Below are 16,580 nucleotides of genomic sequence, written 5' to 3'. Positions count from 1 at the left end.
GGGTCCAATGGTATATCTGGTGCAGATCAGCACATACAGTATATGCAGTTTCAATCTGTCCCCCATATGTGCTCATACACATCAACATATGAATACATAAACAAACAAGCAAACAAAAATTGGCTCCCAACATTGCACGTGCTTCTCTATCTCTCTCCTTTATCATATGACTTTGATTTAGTATTTCTGTACTTCAATATCTCTGTGTGGCAAAGAGAGGATTAAGCCCCCCCTCCAAAATCACAATAGATAATAGCAATACAATAACAGCTTAATGGCACTATGGTCCTTGGCAGAAAAATAATGTTATTCACCCCCAGGCTAGACTGTGTGACTCAACAAAGGGTACGTATGCATTGGTGTTTGTGTTGCAAACCACAGTGATGCCAAAATGTGCACCAGGAGTATATAAATGGCAGAGTGTGTAGTCTATACCACAACACACATTTCCTCACTTTCCCCTCATGCTCCCCATGAGGAAATCTGTGTGTCTGAATCTCCATAACAACCCACCCCATTGGGATCTTTGGAAAGAATAGGTTCCTTTATGTCCAATATTGTGAAAATCCATTTCATTCTCATTACTCATATGTGCTTAGACATATGAAGGCCACAACCAGACCTGCAAAGTAGAGGACTACATATTCCCAATATTCCTGAAAAAAGTATTGACTACATACAGACAACAGAAATGTGTTTCCTTTCCTCAGTTCATTAAAGTAGTATACATAGGGGACATAGGGGTCATTTACTGGGCTGCGCATTATTTCTGTTTGCCCTCCACACCTTCTTTCTGTCTGTCACATGTAAAGAAACCCAGTTTATGTTTGCGTACTTCTAACTATCCCGGCACTTTTAAGTATTTAGCTTCACACACCATTAAGGGGTGATTGGAATGCCGAAGTTGGAGTAATGTAAAGCAATACATCTCCCCCTTTCTGATTTTGTCCAAGTACATTAGAATAACTATGTTAATAATGCATCAACTACAATGATTTTGCAAAATAGATGGTCTAGTACAGGGTTTCTCAACCAGGGTTCCCTGCAAGATCATAGTTTTTTAAAAAAATTCCAAATTCAGGAAACTTCACATGAAAGAGGTAAGTTTCATTCTTTATTTTCAGTTTAAGAGCACTGTTGATGTATATATACAGGCCTACACATGAAACAAAGATAATAATTTTGTAACTTCTGGCCTATATTTGAGCCTGAATGTGCAGGGGTTCCTGAAAATATTTCGAGGGTTCCTGAAGGGTCAAAAAGTGGAGAAAGGCTGGTCTAGTAGATAAGCAACTGGGACTATTTTCAAGGAAGTTGAATTGTCTGCTAAACCTGCTCAGCAACAGTTAAGCAACTAACACAAGATCTTAAATGATATTATTCCTTCCTTCCATCCCGTCCCCACCCCCACAAAACAATATAGTAAGGGCTTCCTTGTCAAAAAGGGAAGCAGGTTCAACCTTTTTGCTAGGAAAGGAGACACATGCAAAATTAAGAATTAGTTGGAAGTGCACAAAAGCTTTGAGCTCAAAACATTATGAGCTCAGAACAAAACAGGGGTTCCAGGGGTTTGAGCTCAGATAAAGTAGGGCTGAACTGAGCTGCATTATTTCTGATGCTTGAGCCAATAAGCTGCAGTTCCACTCCTGCTGCTATTGGCTGGGACAAAGGGGAAGAGGGGGGATTAGGGAGGAGAGAGCAGTTATAAAACCAGAGGTTCGTGCAAAGGGAAGCCATTTGGGGCTACTGCTGTGGAGGATGAGCATCAAGTAGATTGCTGAGAGGTATGTGCATCGTGATCGCTCCACAAGTGTTGTCAATAATGTTACTGAGATTTTGTATTCCATATTGTAAATGCAAAATTATGTTTCTCTGTTGTTTACCAAAAATTGGTAAACGCATGGCATTTAAATGCGAAGGTTGTATTGCTTTGGTTGGTTTGCTATAGTTCTGGCAGCTTGCTAACTGGAGAAATATGCCCAGTGCTTGTGAATTAGGAAAGGAGAAACCTAAGTTAATAACCACAGAAATATAAATTTCCCTATTGTTATATTGTCCATGGGTTACTTTGAGGGGAATCTATGGTGTATTGCTCTGGACTGGATTCTGTGGCTGTTGTGCAACCCTCTAGGCCTATGTGGCATGGCTGGATTTTGCTTCAGCCAATGAAAAACAGCCAAATTTCATGGTCATAGAACAGATGTGACATGATTTGCCTCAGTGAGGTGCTCCCTGTTGCTTCTGGACCTTCATCCAGCAGTTTCAGTAACCGGAAGAGGCCTGCACAGAAGCAGACAAAAAACTCCCAGAGAAAACCCAAAGCTGCAGCCTTGCTTTACTCTGAGCAGCGGGTGGGTTCCTTGCTTTGTGCAGCAGCTTCAGAGGGATGCCTCCCATGGACCCTCATCAAAGTGAAACGTCCCTTCAGGACTCTCGCCATCCCTGTTAACTCTTGTTTCCATTATTGCTCCAGGGATTTGATTCTTTGTTTTTTTAATTACAACTATCAATCTTCCCCTGCCCTGCATTATCTTTGTGGCAGCCTTGAAAGGTAGCAAACTTGAAGGAGAGCAAACCCTACTGCACTGTGCATCAAAGAGCAGCAGAGACCGTGGTCTTGCCATCCGTAATTCAGTATTGTAAACTAGGGGTTGGTAACGAATCTAACATGCCATCAGTGTCTGAACTGCAACTCTCACAGTCTCTGGTTGCTGACTAGGCTAGCTGTGCAGTCTTAGAACTGAAGTCCAAACCTTTGGAAAGTGCTAGGCTGCTGTTCCTGCTCTTATCTCTGCACTGTCTGCCCAGCTGATGCTGCAGACGATGAGAGCAGAAGGTGACCTCATTTGGGGGCATACTAAAACAGACCCATCCGTTCACCCACTCCTTCCTTTTGTCGGCTGACCTGTCAGCAGTTGGGAAGCCACTTGCCACCATACTTTTTCTTCTTGTGGAAAAGTATCAAGCATCAAGTGCAGCTGCTTGCCCAGAACATGGCTCTCCAATGCCATCTCCCTCATACTTGCTCTAACCCCATCTAACTGCATCGGACATTCTGACTAAGTCTGCCCACAATTAGAAGATGCCTCTTTCAACCTAGAAAATTGGATTAATTAAATCACCTTTGTTTAGTTAGAAGCCTGTCAGTAGAGTACTTCTTCGGTTCCTCTAAGTTTGTTTATGGGATCAAAACAAATACTTAAAGATAGCGTTTCATGTTCTTGAACAACTGATAACCTGCAGGCATGGCAACAAACGATGAAAGACAACTTGGGGAGTGGAAGGGAGAAAGCTAGAGAAACAGTCATGTTGACTTCACCTCTGTAATTCTGTGTGTCTCAGACTTTGCAGCTTTCTTCCAACCCCAAAATCCCAGCTCTTCCACTTGGTCAGGCACGAAGAAGGAAAATGCAGGTGGAGCTGGTGCCTGGGGCAGCAATACTCTTGCTTCTCTTTCTGCTCACGGTCTTGGCCTTCAGGTTTCACCAAGCAAGATGCCAGCTCCCTCCTGGACCCAGGCCCTGGCTTTTTCTGGGGAATCTCCTGCAAAAGGATGCTGTGCCTTTGTATAAAACCTACCAAAAGGTAAGACAGTCTTTGACAGGTTTCCTTTCTTAGTGGGTGTGTCAGGGTAATCAGCGAAGAGGACCACGCTGAGTCAGATGCAAACTCTAGTTCTTTCATTGTTCTCTACCATACACAGAATCTTGCCAGACTAAAGGTTCCTTAACTGAGCTAAAGGGAACAATCCTCTTAGGAAATCTAGGGCAGGGCTAGTCTAATTTTCTTCCTCGGCCCCTCCCCACTCTCCAAGGAGTGCAGATTGTAAGAATGCTTATCAGTCTGGAATGCGCTCTCTTCTCCCCCCCCCCCACTCTGATCTACATCTTATCATCCCCCTCCTCAGTGAGACATTCCACCACAGGGTGAGAGATTCAAGAACCTTTTGGGATATTACCAGTTTCCCATATTTTTAGAGTATATGCTAAAGCAGATATTTCAAATGTTGGGGTTCTTTCCAGCACCACCCATGGCACTCTGCTCCATTTCTGTCTGGCTCATTAACTGGGTTACAGGTTTAACTACAAACATATTTTCTCAGAGACTAAGTGGCATGAGTAAGAAGATTAGTATGTTGTACTGGACAAAATAAATACTATATAATAAAACAATAATAGTCAACTTGTGCCAAATGTTCCTTCCCATTAGCATTGTTGAGATTAAGCTATATTTCAGTCTTTTGTTCCATTCTCAAAGTCAATTGATAATCTGGGAAGAATTTTCAGAAGCCATTAAAATAGAATGGCTGATTTTTATTTATGTTTTTACATCCTTTTGAGATAAACACACAAAAGTTGGATTCACACATTGTGCTATAAACTGTCATGTGGTTTGCCAGTAGATGGCTTGTATGTGGCTTTGGGTGAATCCAGATAACATGGATTAAAAACCATAGTTTCTGGCTTCATGAGATGCCTGCACCTAGACAGCTGTAGCTTATTCAACAAACCATGATGAATAAAAGTGTGGATAATATGACATGCTCTTTCCCCTTTCTTTGAATGCCCTATTTGGGAAGTAATGCTTATGTATATATTCATTTATTAAATGTGTATATGCGAGGAACATGGCCCTTGCACCCTTATATCAGTAATCCAGGGTACACGTCATCAGGATATATGAAGATTCTTTAATAAGGAGAATTGGCCAGCTCTGTATTAAAGTCACAACTGAAGCTTCCTGCTGAAAGCAATTGAATAAAACCCTTTCCTTCCCCCTCCTTCGTCATTGCCATGGCTGCCAGTTCTTAATGACTCTGCCTAGTTTTACTTTGCCTTTGATCTTCCCAGATGGTGCCAGGTGATGATAACATTTCTACCAACAACCTTTTACAATCTGCAAGAGTGCAGCCTGCTCCCACACTGTTCAAACCTGTTGCTGCTGCTGTTGCTACTATCTCTAACACTATGCTCTGCTCTCTACTAACTAACTACAAAACCCATGTCAGGAGGATGCATCCAGATGCCATCAGCTATTTCCTCTGGATGCTCCGGTTCTGACATACCACCCCCCTTAATGATAACTCCCCTACATAAACAGTACCTGTACTCCCCTCCCCTTAATAATCACAATATAAAAACAAGGCAATAGAGTTCTTTTCATCTGGGCTTTTCTGAATACTTCTCATGGAACTGCTTCACCAATTGTGGAGCATGCACATCTTCACTGTCCACCCACTCAGTGTGTGTAGGAGGGAAATGCTTCAATTGGATCAGGTACTGTAGCACTCCACGGTGTCTTTGTATATCTAGTTCGGCTTGAACTTCAAAATGCTGCTCTTCCTCGATCATTGTAGGTGCAGGGGAAGGTGGTTCTGGATGCCAGTGCAACAATTCTCGAACCAGCTTCAGAAGGCTGCAGTGGAAAACAGGGTGAACATTTCTTAAGTTCTTTGGCAGCTGCAGTTGCATGGTCACCTCATTGATAATCTTAGAAATTGGGAATGGACCTATATATTTAGGTCCTAGCTTCTTTGAAGGCTGGGTAGACTTTAAGTACTTAGTGGACAGATAAACTTTCCCCCCTACTTTCATTGGCCATTTTGGTGGACGTTTACAGTCTGCATATTTTTTATAATCCACTTTTGCTTCTTCCAATGTCTTCTCAATTACTGGCCAGCTATCTGTGATTTGTTTTATCCTCTCATCTAGCACCAGGATTTTTGTTTGCTCTCTTGGCAATTTGGGAATGGCCGCAAAGTCCTGCCTATTCGCTACCTGGAATGGTGTAAAACCTGTGCTTTGGTGGATCACGTTGTATGCTACTTCTGTGAATGGAAGCAGATTCACCCAGTTGTTCTGTTGGTAGCTTATGTGACATCTCAAGTACTACTCCATTACCTGGTTGTGTAGTTCAGACGACCCGTTGGTCTGCAGATGGTGCGAGGAGCTTAAGCCTTGCTCCACCCCTATATGCTTAAGGAACTGCTTCCAGAATTTTGTGGTGAACTGGATGCCTTTGTCACTGATGACCCTTTCGGGGGCCCCATGTAAGCAGTATATATGGTGAATAAACATCTTGGCTAGCTGCCCAGCTGTGGGCACCCCTGCATAAGGGATGAAATGAGTTTGTTTGGAGAATATATCTGTTACTATCCAGATTACTGCCTTCTTTTTACTTTCAGGTAGTTCAGCTATAAAATCCATGGTGATCTGCTTCCATGGCCCTGTAGGGCTTGCCACATTTTGTAACAGTCCCTTAGGCTTGCCCCAAGCTCTTTTTGCCACTGTGCATGTGGGACAACTGGTTACATAATCTTCAACATCCTTGCGTAGAGCTGGACACCAAAACTGTTGCCTCACCAAATGTAAAGTTTTCATGAACCCGAAATGGCCAGCAATCTTAGAATTGTGGCACCACTCGAGGATTTTCTTTTGTAATTCCTCAGGAATGCAAAGTCTTCCTCCCTTTGACCATAGTCCCTCCTTCTCTATCAGGAAGGTTTTGTTTTCCTTCAGCCATTCATCTTGTTGCACGGCATGTTGTAATTCACTTTGCAAATTCCCCTCCACTTTTGGGGTCACATTAGCCTTTTGACTTCTAGTGGTTACTGCCATGCTAAATTGAGAAGGGGAAATGACTGAGTTGACCACCTCCTCTCTTTGGCTGTCAAGTTAAAGCAGTCTAGACAATGCATCAGCCAGGAAGTTCTTCCCCCCAGTAGATACTTCAGCATGAAGTTGAATCTACTAAAAAAAATGTGCCCACCTGATTTGCTTGGGATTCAATTTTCTTGGGATTTTCAGGGCTTCTAGATTCTTATGATCAGTCCACACTTCAAATGGGTGAGGGGCCTCTTCCAGTAAGTGTCTCCGTTTCGCCAGTGCCCATTTCACAGCAAAAGCCTTGTTTTCCCAGACATGCTAGCACCTCTTTGCATTGGTGAATTTCTGGGAAATGTAAGCTCATGGGCATAATTTCCCTTCTTCATCCCTTTGCAGCAAAATGGCACCTATAGCCACGTCAGATGTGACTGCTTGGACAATCAGGGGTCGTGCTGGGTCTGGGTGCTTTGAGGCTGGTTCAGATGTGAATAGTGCTTTCAAACGGCTGAAGGCATCCTGGCACTCTGCTGTCCATTTCAGCACCACTCCCAGCTTTCTCACCACTTTTGGGTCTCCCTTCCCTTTTGTTTTCAGCAAGTCAGTGAGAGGCAGGGCTATTTGCACAAAGTTTGAGATGAATTGCTGGTAGAAGTTAGTGAACCCTAGAAAGCTCTGGAGTTGTCTCCTGGTTCTAGGGGCCTCCCAAGCTACCACATCCCAAACCTTTGCGGGATCCATCTCAATCCCCTTACTGGAGACCCGGTAACCTAGGTAATACCCCTCAATACAAGAAATCATGAACTTCATTTATCAGGTTCATGAGGACTCCTGGGGGCCCCTGAAATCCAAAGGGCATCATGAGCCACTCAGAGAAGCCTAGTTGACAGTTGAATGCCATTTTCCATTCATCCCCCTCCCTGATGCATACTTGGAAGTATGCCTTCCTCAAGTCTAGTTTTGTGAAAATCTTCCCCTTTGAAAGGTGGGCTAGCATGTCCTTCATCAAAGGGAGAGGATACGTGTTGGAAATGTAGACTGTGTTTATGCCACAGTAGTTGGTACACAGTCTTAGTGACCCATCCTCCTTGGTCCTAAATAGGACAGGGGCAGCCATGGATGACAACATGGGACGAACAAACTCCCGTGCTAGAATTTTGTCAATGAATTTGCACAGCACTTTGCATTCTTTGGTGGTCTTCAGGTACAGCTTTGTCTTTGGTAATTCTGCCCTGGGGATTAATTCTATGGCACAATCTGATTTCCTATGAGGAGGCAGCTGGTCTGATTTGGCTTCCCTGAATACTTTACTCAAATCATGATACTGCGGTGGGATGCTGCAATCCTCTTCCATTGATGCCTTGGGCTCCACCTCGTTTAGTGTTCCCGCTATCTGTGTTTTGGGGCTGGACTCAGTCAGGGTCATGCCTGGATAAATCCCATCGTGAAACACCATCTGGCCCAATCTCCAGTCCACCTTTGGGTTTCTATCTCTCAGCCACCCCAGGCCCAGAATTATGGCTTGGCTAGCAATTGGGGCTACAATGAACCTCAGGACCTCTTCGTGGGTCCCCACCTGCATCTTCATTTGTTTGGTGTAATACTCCACCAGGCCTCCCTTCATATCTGACCTGTCTAACTGGGTGAAAATGATTGGATCTTTCAGCCTCCCCACCTTAAATCTCAGTCCAGTCGCTATTGCAGTGTGCATTAGGATTCAGGTGCAGCCCAAGTCCAGTAACCCTGTCAAGTCTGCCCCCTTGCCACTTTTCAATGTCTCTAGCTGCACTCCTACCAACATCGTGGGACAATCCCCACTTACCATTGAATCCTCACGTTCAGGGTTCCACGCCTGTCCTTCAGCACCACTCAGGACAGGCTCCCTTCGTTTCCCACTGGTTGGTACTCATCGTCTGTGGAGCCCCCAGGTTCAGAGCTGGGCTCGCTGCTCCTTCTCTCTATTGCAGCAGCTGCTGACATTTTCAGTTTACAGCCCGGCATCTCCGTACTACCGCCTTCTGGCTTAGTCTTCATTGGGGCTGCCGTCTGGGGGCAGTTGATGGCTTGGTGCCCCTCTTTGCTGCACGTAAAGCACAAGCCCTTCTTTCTTCGGTGCTCCCTTTCCTCCTCCCCAGACCTGCTGGCTCCCTTCTTCACAGCCGGAGGGCTGGTGGGGGCAGGGTGCCTTACAGACCCATAGAAGCAGTGCTGCTGCTTGATTTTGAGGCGTACATCCTCTACTTCTCCAGCTAGGCAGATCCAGTCTTGTAGCATTGGCAGGCTCCCCCTGGCTAGGGACCATTCCAGGATTTTGGGTTTCAACCCAGCTTTGAAATGTTCTATCTTCAGAGACTCCGGCCAGTCACTCAACTTACTGGCAAGTCTCCTAAACTCCAGGGCATACTCTGAAACTGACCTACTTCCTTGTCTGATCTGGTGGAGGCCAGACTTGGCCTTTAGTTTCAGTAACGGGTCTTCAAACCTGTCTCTCAGCATGTACATAAATTCATCAAAACACTCCAGCTCCGGGGCCTCTGCATGGTCCAATTCCACTACCTACTCCGCCACTTTGCCTTCCAGGCATTTGGACACATAATTCACCTTAGCTTCCTCTGAGGGGAACGAGTCCTCAAGCTCTCTCACTTCCTTAACTCTGTGAGAAGCTTCTCACATGGTTAAGGAAGTGGGCCAGGTGTTTGGGATTGCTGTCAAAGTTCACACTCAACTCTTGACCCCCAAACACTTCATCCCTTCTCCATCCTAGGCTCAGCCTTGTTGGGCTGGCTGCCTGGGAGGTCGGTGCAATGGTTGACCAGCCCATGGACCTCCTGGTCTCTGCTTGCTTGTTGGCTCTCCCTCCCTTTGGGGACCTCCACTGCCTCATGGCTGCTGATTCACCTGCTCCCCCATTGCTGGCTGGGCCCTGTGATCCATTGCTCCCTGCAGCTGGGACAGCTGCGCATTTATGGAGTTCACCTGCTCCACCTTCTCCACCTGTTCCCCCATCCCTTTGTCTCAGTAATGGCCTCTCCTCTCCTGCATGCTCATATAATGGGTTGTGTGGGGGTCCAGCTCACCAAATTTTGTGGATTGAGGAGGTTCCGCCGCCTCTGCAGCTGAGTACTCATACATCATTTGCAGCATCATTAGAAGGTCTCGTGCTCCTGGACTCTTGCATTCTAGGGGATCTCAGGGTGGGGGTTCCTGTAGGATGCTGAAGCTCTTTGGTATGGCCCCTAAGTGCTCTCCCCCACTCTCTATTACTCTCTGCGATTGGGCCTCCACCTCCAATAGTTTGGTTAGGAGACCTTCCTGAGGACTTGAACAAGCCCCCAATAAAGCCTCTGTGGGGCGATCCTTCTGATCAGGGAGATCTTCCAGAGAATTTGCCATCTGGTATATGAGGATTCTTTAATAAAAGAATTGGCCAGCTCTGCAGTAAAGTCACAACTGAGGCTTCCTGCTGAAAGCAATTGAATAAAATCCTTTCCTTCCCCCTCCTTCCTCGTTGCCATGGCTGCCAGTTCTTAATGACTCTACCTAGTGTTACTTTGCCTTTGATCTTCCCAGATGGTGCAAGGCAGTGACAACATTTTCCCAAACAACCTTTTACAATCTGCAAGAGTGCAGCCTGCTCCCACACTGTTCAAACCTGTTGCTGCTGCTGTTGCTACTATCTCTAACACTATGCTCTGCTCTCTACTAACTACAAAATAGTATAGCTGACAAATCCTTCCAGACTCTCACAGCTTAGAGCAGTAAGAGACCACATAATAAAAAATAAAACATCCACAATATATAAGCCCCCAAAACAGTGCAACAAGTTGATGCTCAGCAGATAATGTAATGCAAAACTCATTGAAATAATAATAATTAATAATATCAAAAATAGTTTCATGCAGTAGTGAAAGACAGTTTTCAATGATTCTTGGGAAAAACTTGGGGTTCACCAGTTTCTAGAAGACCATCACAGAAGGGGCCAGTCTCATTTTCATACAGATACTGATGCATAACATTAGTACCATGTCTGAAAAACATTTTTCTGGGCTCAACCTAGTTTATCTCAGTTTGCATCTGCTTTAGCTTTTCAGTCTTACATTCACAAATCTGCAATTTTATATGTGATGAGCTGAGAGTGATTCCAAGTGAAGTACTGTAGATGCATAGATTACCACGTTAGTTTTTTTCAGATTATTTTTGTTTGTCATTGTTCTGTTCACTGAAAACCAGGATTACCTTTTTACTTCAAATATCTCACTTTAAAACAGCTATGAAATTTGGTTGTAAATGAAGAAATACAGTATATGTGTGAAATTAGTAAGAGTTGTGTTTACGAATGTATATTGTATATTCCCCTTGAGATAGCCCCCACCTTCTTGGCATTTCAAAGGGCCTTTGCCAAGGATTGAAGCCCCCTTGTGGTGGTGTAGTTCCATTTCTTTTTCATTCCTGTCCCTTTAATTTTTTCCCGTCTTTGACATCTTTTATTCTTGCCTGTTACTGTATGTTTTTCTTTTTTTTCTTTTTTTATTTACTTGTGAATTGCCCAGAGTTATTGGGAGTTGGGTGGTATCTCAATTTAATAAATAAATAAATAAATAAATAAACCATGATTAAGCAATGCATGTTGTAGCCTGATGTATGAATGCCACACTTGTGGCATTTAATGGAGAACCCAGAATGAAGCTCTAATGTGAAAGCGAAGTCAGTTTTAACATGAATCTGTTTCTTTTGATCATAGTCAATTTATTCTGCACCATTTTTTGTACCATGCATTTTGGACCAGCTACCATAATTCTTAGCCACCAACTAACACAATTCTTGACTGTAGTAAGTTAAAATTCAAGTTAAAAGAAATCAGGCTGGGAAAAGTTGATCCAAAGGATTTACCTAACACTAATGGCCATAAAAATTAACACAGTACTTTCAAATCATTTAAGTTGGACTGGGAGGTATTCTATCTGTTTAGCTCTTACATGGGTAATCACCTTTTAAAAGTTAAGTGATACATATTAAGGGATCTTTGGGTCATTAATTGAATCAGATATCCAAGAATGAGATCTCAAATCCTACTGATTCACACCTTTGATGGATTTCTTCCTCAGCTCAGTAAGAAGTATGGTCCAGTTTTCACTATCTGGCTAGGACCAAAGCCGATGATTGTGCTTTGTGGATATGAGGCAGTGAAAGATGCCCTGGTAATTCATAGTGAAGAATTTGGTGGACGACCTTCTGTACCTATCGTTGATCAAATAACCAAGGGCTATGGTGAGTGCCCAGGTTATTTTCACTTTGATTTGAGATGTAGTTTCTAATTCCTAGAGGAAAGAAAACAGCACGAACTTTTCCAGGCAAGTGATGGTGGCCAATATTTTTTTAAGGAATACAAAATAAAATAGCTAACCCTCTTGGAGTACTTGAAAAGCTGTTCAGTTAAAACTCTGGTTAAGGGGAAGGTATCGAAACAAGAAAGAGCAGGGCATTGAAGTAACGTACTCCATATTCAGCAGGTTGGCACGGGGTCCAAATAGTAGGGCAGTCAGTTAGATGCTTTGGGGAAATTATACCCTGTGTTCAATATTCCCTCAGAAACAACAGATTTCAGAACTGGAGTCTCCTCAGTCCTGTTTTAGCAAAATTCAAAAGTGAACTATTTAAAACACGGCCAAATCCAGAATTTAAACAGTGAAAAACTTTCAGTCAGAAACCAAAGGAAACATCTAGCAAAATACTTTAAAATCCCTTAGATAATGCCAGCCATATTTGTCTTTAGAAGAAATTTTATAGACATGATTTGATTAGAGTCAGTGATGTGAGATTCACGGGCAGTCTGATCTGATTCAAGACATTTCAAAATTAGATTTGGAAAAAGTGTTCATCAGCTATCATGAGGAAATTGCAAAATACCTGAATCTGCTTTAATTTTTGGTAGAAGATACTCAAAAGAGCAGGGATGATAGATCTTTTAGAGGACATGAACTCTATCAAGTTTCAGCTAGATGCCTTGACAGAATTTACTTCCAATCAGTTTGTATTTGTTTTAATTCAACTTGTACCTTTTAGTGTGTTTTATTATAAACTGCGCAGAGAGCTTTTTGGAAGGAAGGGAGGAAGGAAGGGAAGGGAAGGGCAGTGGAGGGAAGGGAAGGGAAGGGGAGGGAGGAAGGAAGGAAGGATCTGCCCTTTACCATTTTTAGGGTTTATTTCAACACCAAAGCTGCAACACTGAGCAGTCGTGAAGCTATCACATCTCCAAGGCCTTTCAAAAGGCTACAAAACACTTTGAAACCATCAGACACTATTTGTTGGTTAGAATGTTCATCTTGTAAATCTGCAAATCTACGCTGAGGGGGTGAATTGATTGAAATTTTGTTGAATTGAAGCACTCTTTCAAAGCTGTGCACAGCCTTGCAAGTTAGACTCAAACCTTTTAAGTTTAATAGTTTGAAGGTAGGTAATGCAATCAGGAGGCCTTTTCAAACCTTACCAAGTAATCCAGTTGGAGAAGTCAGACCGAGATTTTGTCACTTGTGGCACCATCTCCCAAGCTGGAGATTGTACAATATGTATAGTATCTGGGGTTGTTTATGAAGATAGTTTAGAAGCTGTTATTTGTCCAGGATGTTGTCATCAGGTTACTGTCAAGTTGCAGAACTGAAGATGTCGAATTTCAGGAAACAGTGAAGCAGTGGAAAATCACAGTTTTGTCTTTCAAGTATGGCTTCTGTTTACGTATGCTGCTGTGAAGCAGGTGAATAGGAATATTGAGAAAAATGAAAGCTCTTCTATCCTTTTAAAATGTGCATGATAGATAGAAAAACACTTTGTAACTTTAACAAAGATATAATCTCAAGAAGAAGAGTGCAAACCCATGAGCAAATTGAGTTTCTTTTCCTTTTGCCAAACTACCAATGACTTTGGAAGAAGACATGCATATTTATTTTTGCATTTGAGAAGGGTAGATGCTTTGGGGGTGGGGGAGAATATTGGGCAACTTGCTTTTTTTTTTTCTTTAAAAAACACGCTCCAGCGCCTGATGTCTGTTACTGCCAACTTCTACCCCTTCAGGGTTTGTTAGTGAAGAGGTCAAATGGAAGACCCTGCGTCGCTTTACTCTTTCCACGCTACGGAACTTTGGAATGGGAAAGAAGTCGATGGCTGAGCGGATGTCAGAAGAGGCTCGCTATTTGGTGGATAAGATAGCAACCTTTGAAGGTGGCCTCACGTTGCAGGAGCATGGGCTCGGTTTTATTTATTGATAGAATTATCTCCTGTGTTTGTGTGTACAACTCAAGGCAGTGTGCATAATGGTTGCTCCTGCTTGCCTCACAACCACAACACTGTGCGGTGGCTGGTTTGTCTGTTTATTTTTAAGTTCCAAAACAAATACTTGTTTTTTGTTGAATTAATACTCTGGTTATTGAATTAATACTTTCTGGTTATGCTAGTGAAGGCAGCTCATTACAATTAAAAAGTAGACTGAAGCCTGCCTGGATAGTACATGCTGTGTTTTGAATCCCTAGAGTCCCAGAGTCTGTTCACTAGGTTGAGAAGTTCCTGAAAAACAGCCCATCTGCATTTTCACTGTGTTTCAGAGATGCACAGATTATGACCATGCCATGATTTCCTAGAATCAAGCTGCACAATGGAAAAGTTTCCAAGCAGATACCCTTTGAACCATGAAGGTTCCACCTGTGTGCACATTCCAAATCGAATGCAGTATAAAGAAAATTCACAAAGTCACTAAGGAAAAGGATTCGGGGATGCAAAATCTCTCTCCTTTCTTTTTGCTGTTGTAGGTCAGCCCTGTGATATCATTCCAGCCATCACAGCTGCTGTTTCTAATGTGATGTGCTCTATCATCTTTGGGAATCGATTCTCTTACGAAGATAAAAACTTCACTGAGCTATTGGAAATCTTGAAGGCATTCGTAGATTTCTTTCTGAGTGTTCCTGGAATGGTGTGTCAGTTTTATGTGCTTCTACCACCTGGGTTTTCTCTTTGTTTAAGAGGAAGGGGGTTTAGTTATGCTGAACGTCCCCTTCAACATACAAAAATGGGAGGCTTTTTAACGTGGCCTTCCAGAAGGTGTGTTTGTGAGACTAACGCTGCATCTCTTGTCTAAGTGACTGTTCCTCTTGCTCCTGGTTGGGTCATATGTTGCTACTTATCAGTGATTCTTTCCTGAGTTATTGCAGATGCATAAAGCTTCAGCCCTTCTTCGTCTGAGCTAAATACTCTCAGCTCTAACTACTGCCCATGTCGCAGTGGCACTCATAAATAATTGCTTTTTAAGCCCTCCATAACTACTCAGCTTTCATTCTACTATTTCCCATAGTAGCAACTGAGGAGACGTATTGAAAGAGGAAAAAATCATAACGAAATAAACTTGGTATCCATGAGCTTATATTTTATATTCATTTGGTCAGCAGGCACTGCAGAATACAGGGGAAAGTCTGTATTTGCTCTTCCATACTGTTTATTTTTTTAAAAAGATAGAAATAAGAGGGCACTTTAAAGGGAAACCAGCTTTTTTGTGCAGCTCCTGAGGCAGAGCGAAAGAGATGAACTGGCAATGGCTAACTTGCACTATCACCATGTTTCAGGTATACAACTCTTTGCCAAGTATCATGAACTTCCTTCCCGGACCTCATAAGAAAATCTTCTCTGACTGCAGCAAGGTGTGTAACTTCATTAGGAACAAAGTGGACTCTCACAAGAAGAACCTGGATCCACAGAATCCTGGGGGCTTCATTGATTGCTTCCTTCTTCAGTTAGAAAAGGTAGATTGCAAGGATATTTGGCACCCAACTACAAAAGGGAGAGGGTTTCAGTTACGTGCCTGTGCCCCCTTTCCTGGGGATGCCCATGGGGGCAAGCAGCATGTATTGCTGAGACAGCAGAAAGCCAGAGGACTGGTGTCTCCCCACTCTGCCACAAATACTACAACAAAATCTGCAGCCTCCTGAGACTAGTGGCCCTTGTAAAGAAACACACTCCCCCCTTAAGGAACTGTTCTACCGTATGCATCTGCCTGTGCTGTCACTATCAGCACTAAAAGGAGGCACCGTAGCTCATGTCTGCATCATGCCGTGGGTTGGCAAAGCCCGTTTGCTAATGGGTAAAGCTGTAGAGCAGATGGCTGTTACCTCATTTTGGGCTAAGGGTCCTGAAGGGAATGGGCTGTCGATGTGCTCCCTAAAATGACTGGGGCCAGGACAAGAACTGAATACGATTGAATTCCCTTAAAATGAATTGAATAGAGTGAACATGATTACCCATCCATTTAGTCCTTTTCACATCAACTATAATTCAGTGGCAACCTTTGAAAAAGATCTCAGGGGCTGCTTGGTGGCAGAATGGCCAGTTTTGGATGCTGTGTTTTGTTTTGTTTTGTTTTGCTTTGTGTCAAGATTAGGGTGGGACTGGGAGCTCCTATTTCAACCCTGCAACCCTCCAATCCACCAACAGTAAAATCACACAGAAAAAAACAGGCGCCAAATATCAGTAGTATGATTCTGGAACTATTGCAGGGGCTTCTTTAAAATGTGGAAATAGGAGCAGTGTTTCTATCAGAGGATTCTTACTCCTTTTTCTCCTCTTGAAAAAGGAGGAAGGGGTTAAAAATGTCCCTGTCCTTGTAAGGATGTCCCTGGAAAAACTTCCTGTGTCCCTCCACCAGGCTAAGGAAGTTCTAGTCCCAACACAGGGAAAATACCCATCTGTGATTCATGTATTAGGCTACTTGGCACCATCTGAAAGAGCACAACGGTGTGCCAGATTGCTAGATTGTGCCCAGCAAAATGTTCAGTGCAACATCAATCTGGATGCAATGGAGTCATCAGGCAGTAAAGCCTTTGAGCCTTAAGGGAAGCAAAGCCTCCATGGCTGTTGCTTGGCCAGAGCTTAAAAGGATTGTGGAAGGGCTATCGGAGAAGAGAGCTGGTGAACGGAACGTAAAGCTTCAGAGCCAGATTG

The 16,580-nt window shown here is 43.4% G+C and overlaps 1 protein-coding gene across 1 annotated transcript in view; it reads left to right on the top strand.

Moving 5' to 3' along the window:
* The first annotated feature begins 2,207 nt into the window (after positions 1-2,207).
* LOC134490030 (uncharacterized) overlaps positions 2,208-16,580 on the top strand; it is a 37,795-nt gene continuing 23,422 nt past the window's right edge. Inside the window, exons 1-6 of the mRNA XM_063292913.1 lie at positions 2,208-2,351; positions 3,343-3,585; positions 11,708-11,870; positions 13,671-13,817; positions 14,402-14,562; positions 15,209-15,385. Coding sequence (XP_063148983.1) covers positions 2,208-2,351; positions 3,343-3,585; positions 11,708-11,870; positions 13,671-13,817; positions 14,402-14,562; positions 15,209-15,385 — 1,035 coding nt within the window. The remainder of the gene's footprint in view (positions 2,352-3,342; positions 3,586-11,707; positions 11,871-13,670; positions 13,818-14,401; positions 14,563-15,208; positions 15,386-16,580) is intronic.

This window comes from Candoia aspera, chromosome 2, assembly GCF_035149785.1.
Source record: "Candoia aspera isolate rCanAsp1 chromosome 2, rCanAsp1.hap2, whole genome shotgun sequence".
NCBI classification, from domain to species: domain Eukaryota; kingdom Metazoa; phylum Chordata; class Lepidosauria; order Squamata; family Boidae; genus Candoia; species Candoia aspera.
Note: the sequence above shows the minus strand (reverse complement) of the source record. Positions and strands in the feature narration are given on the sequence as shown.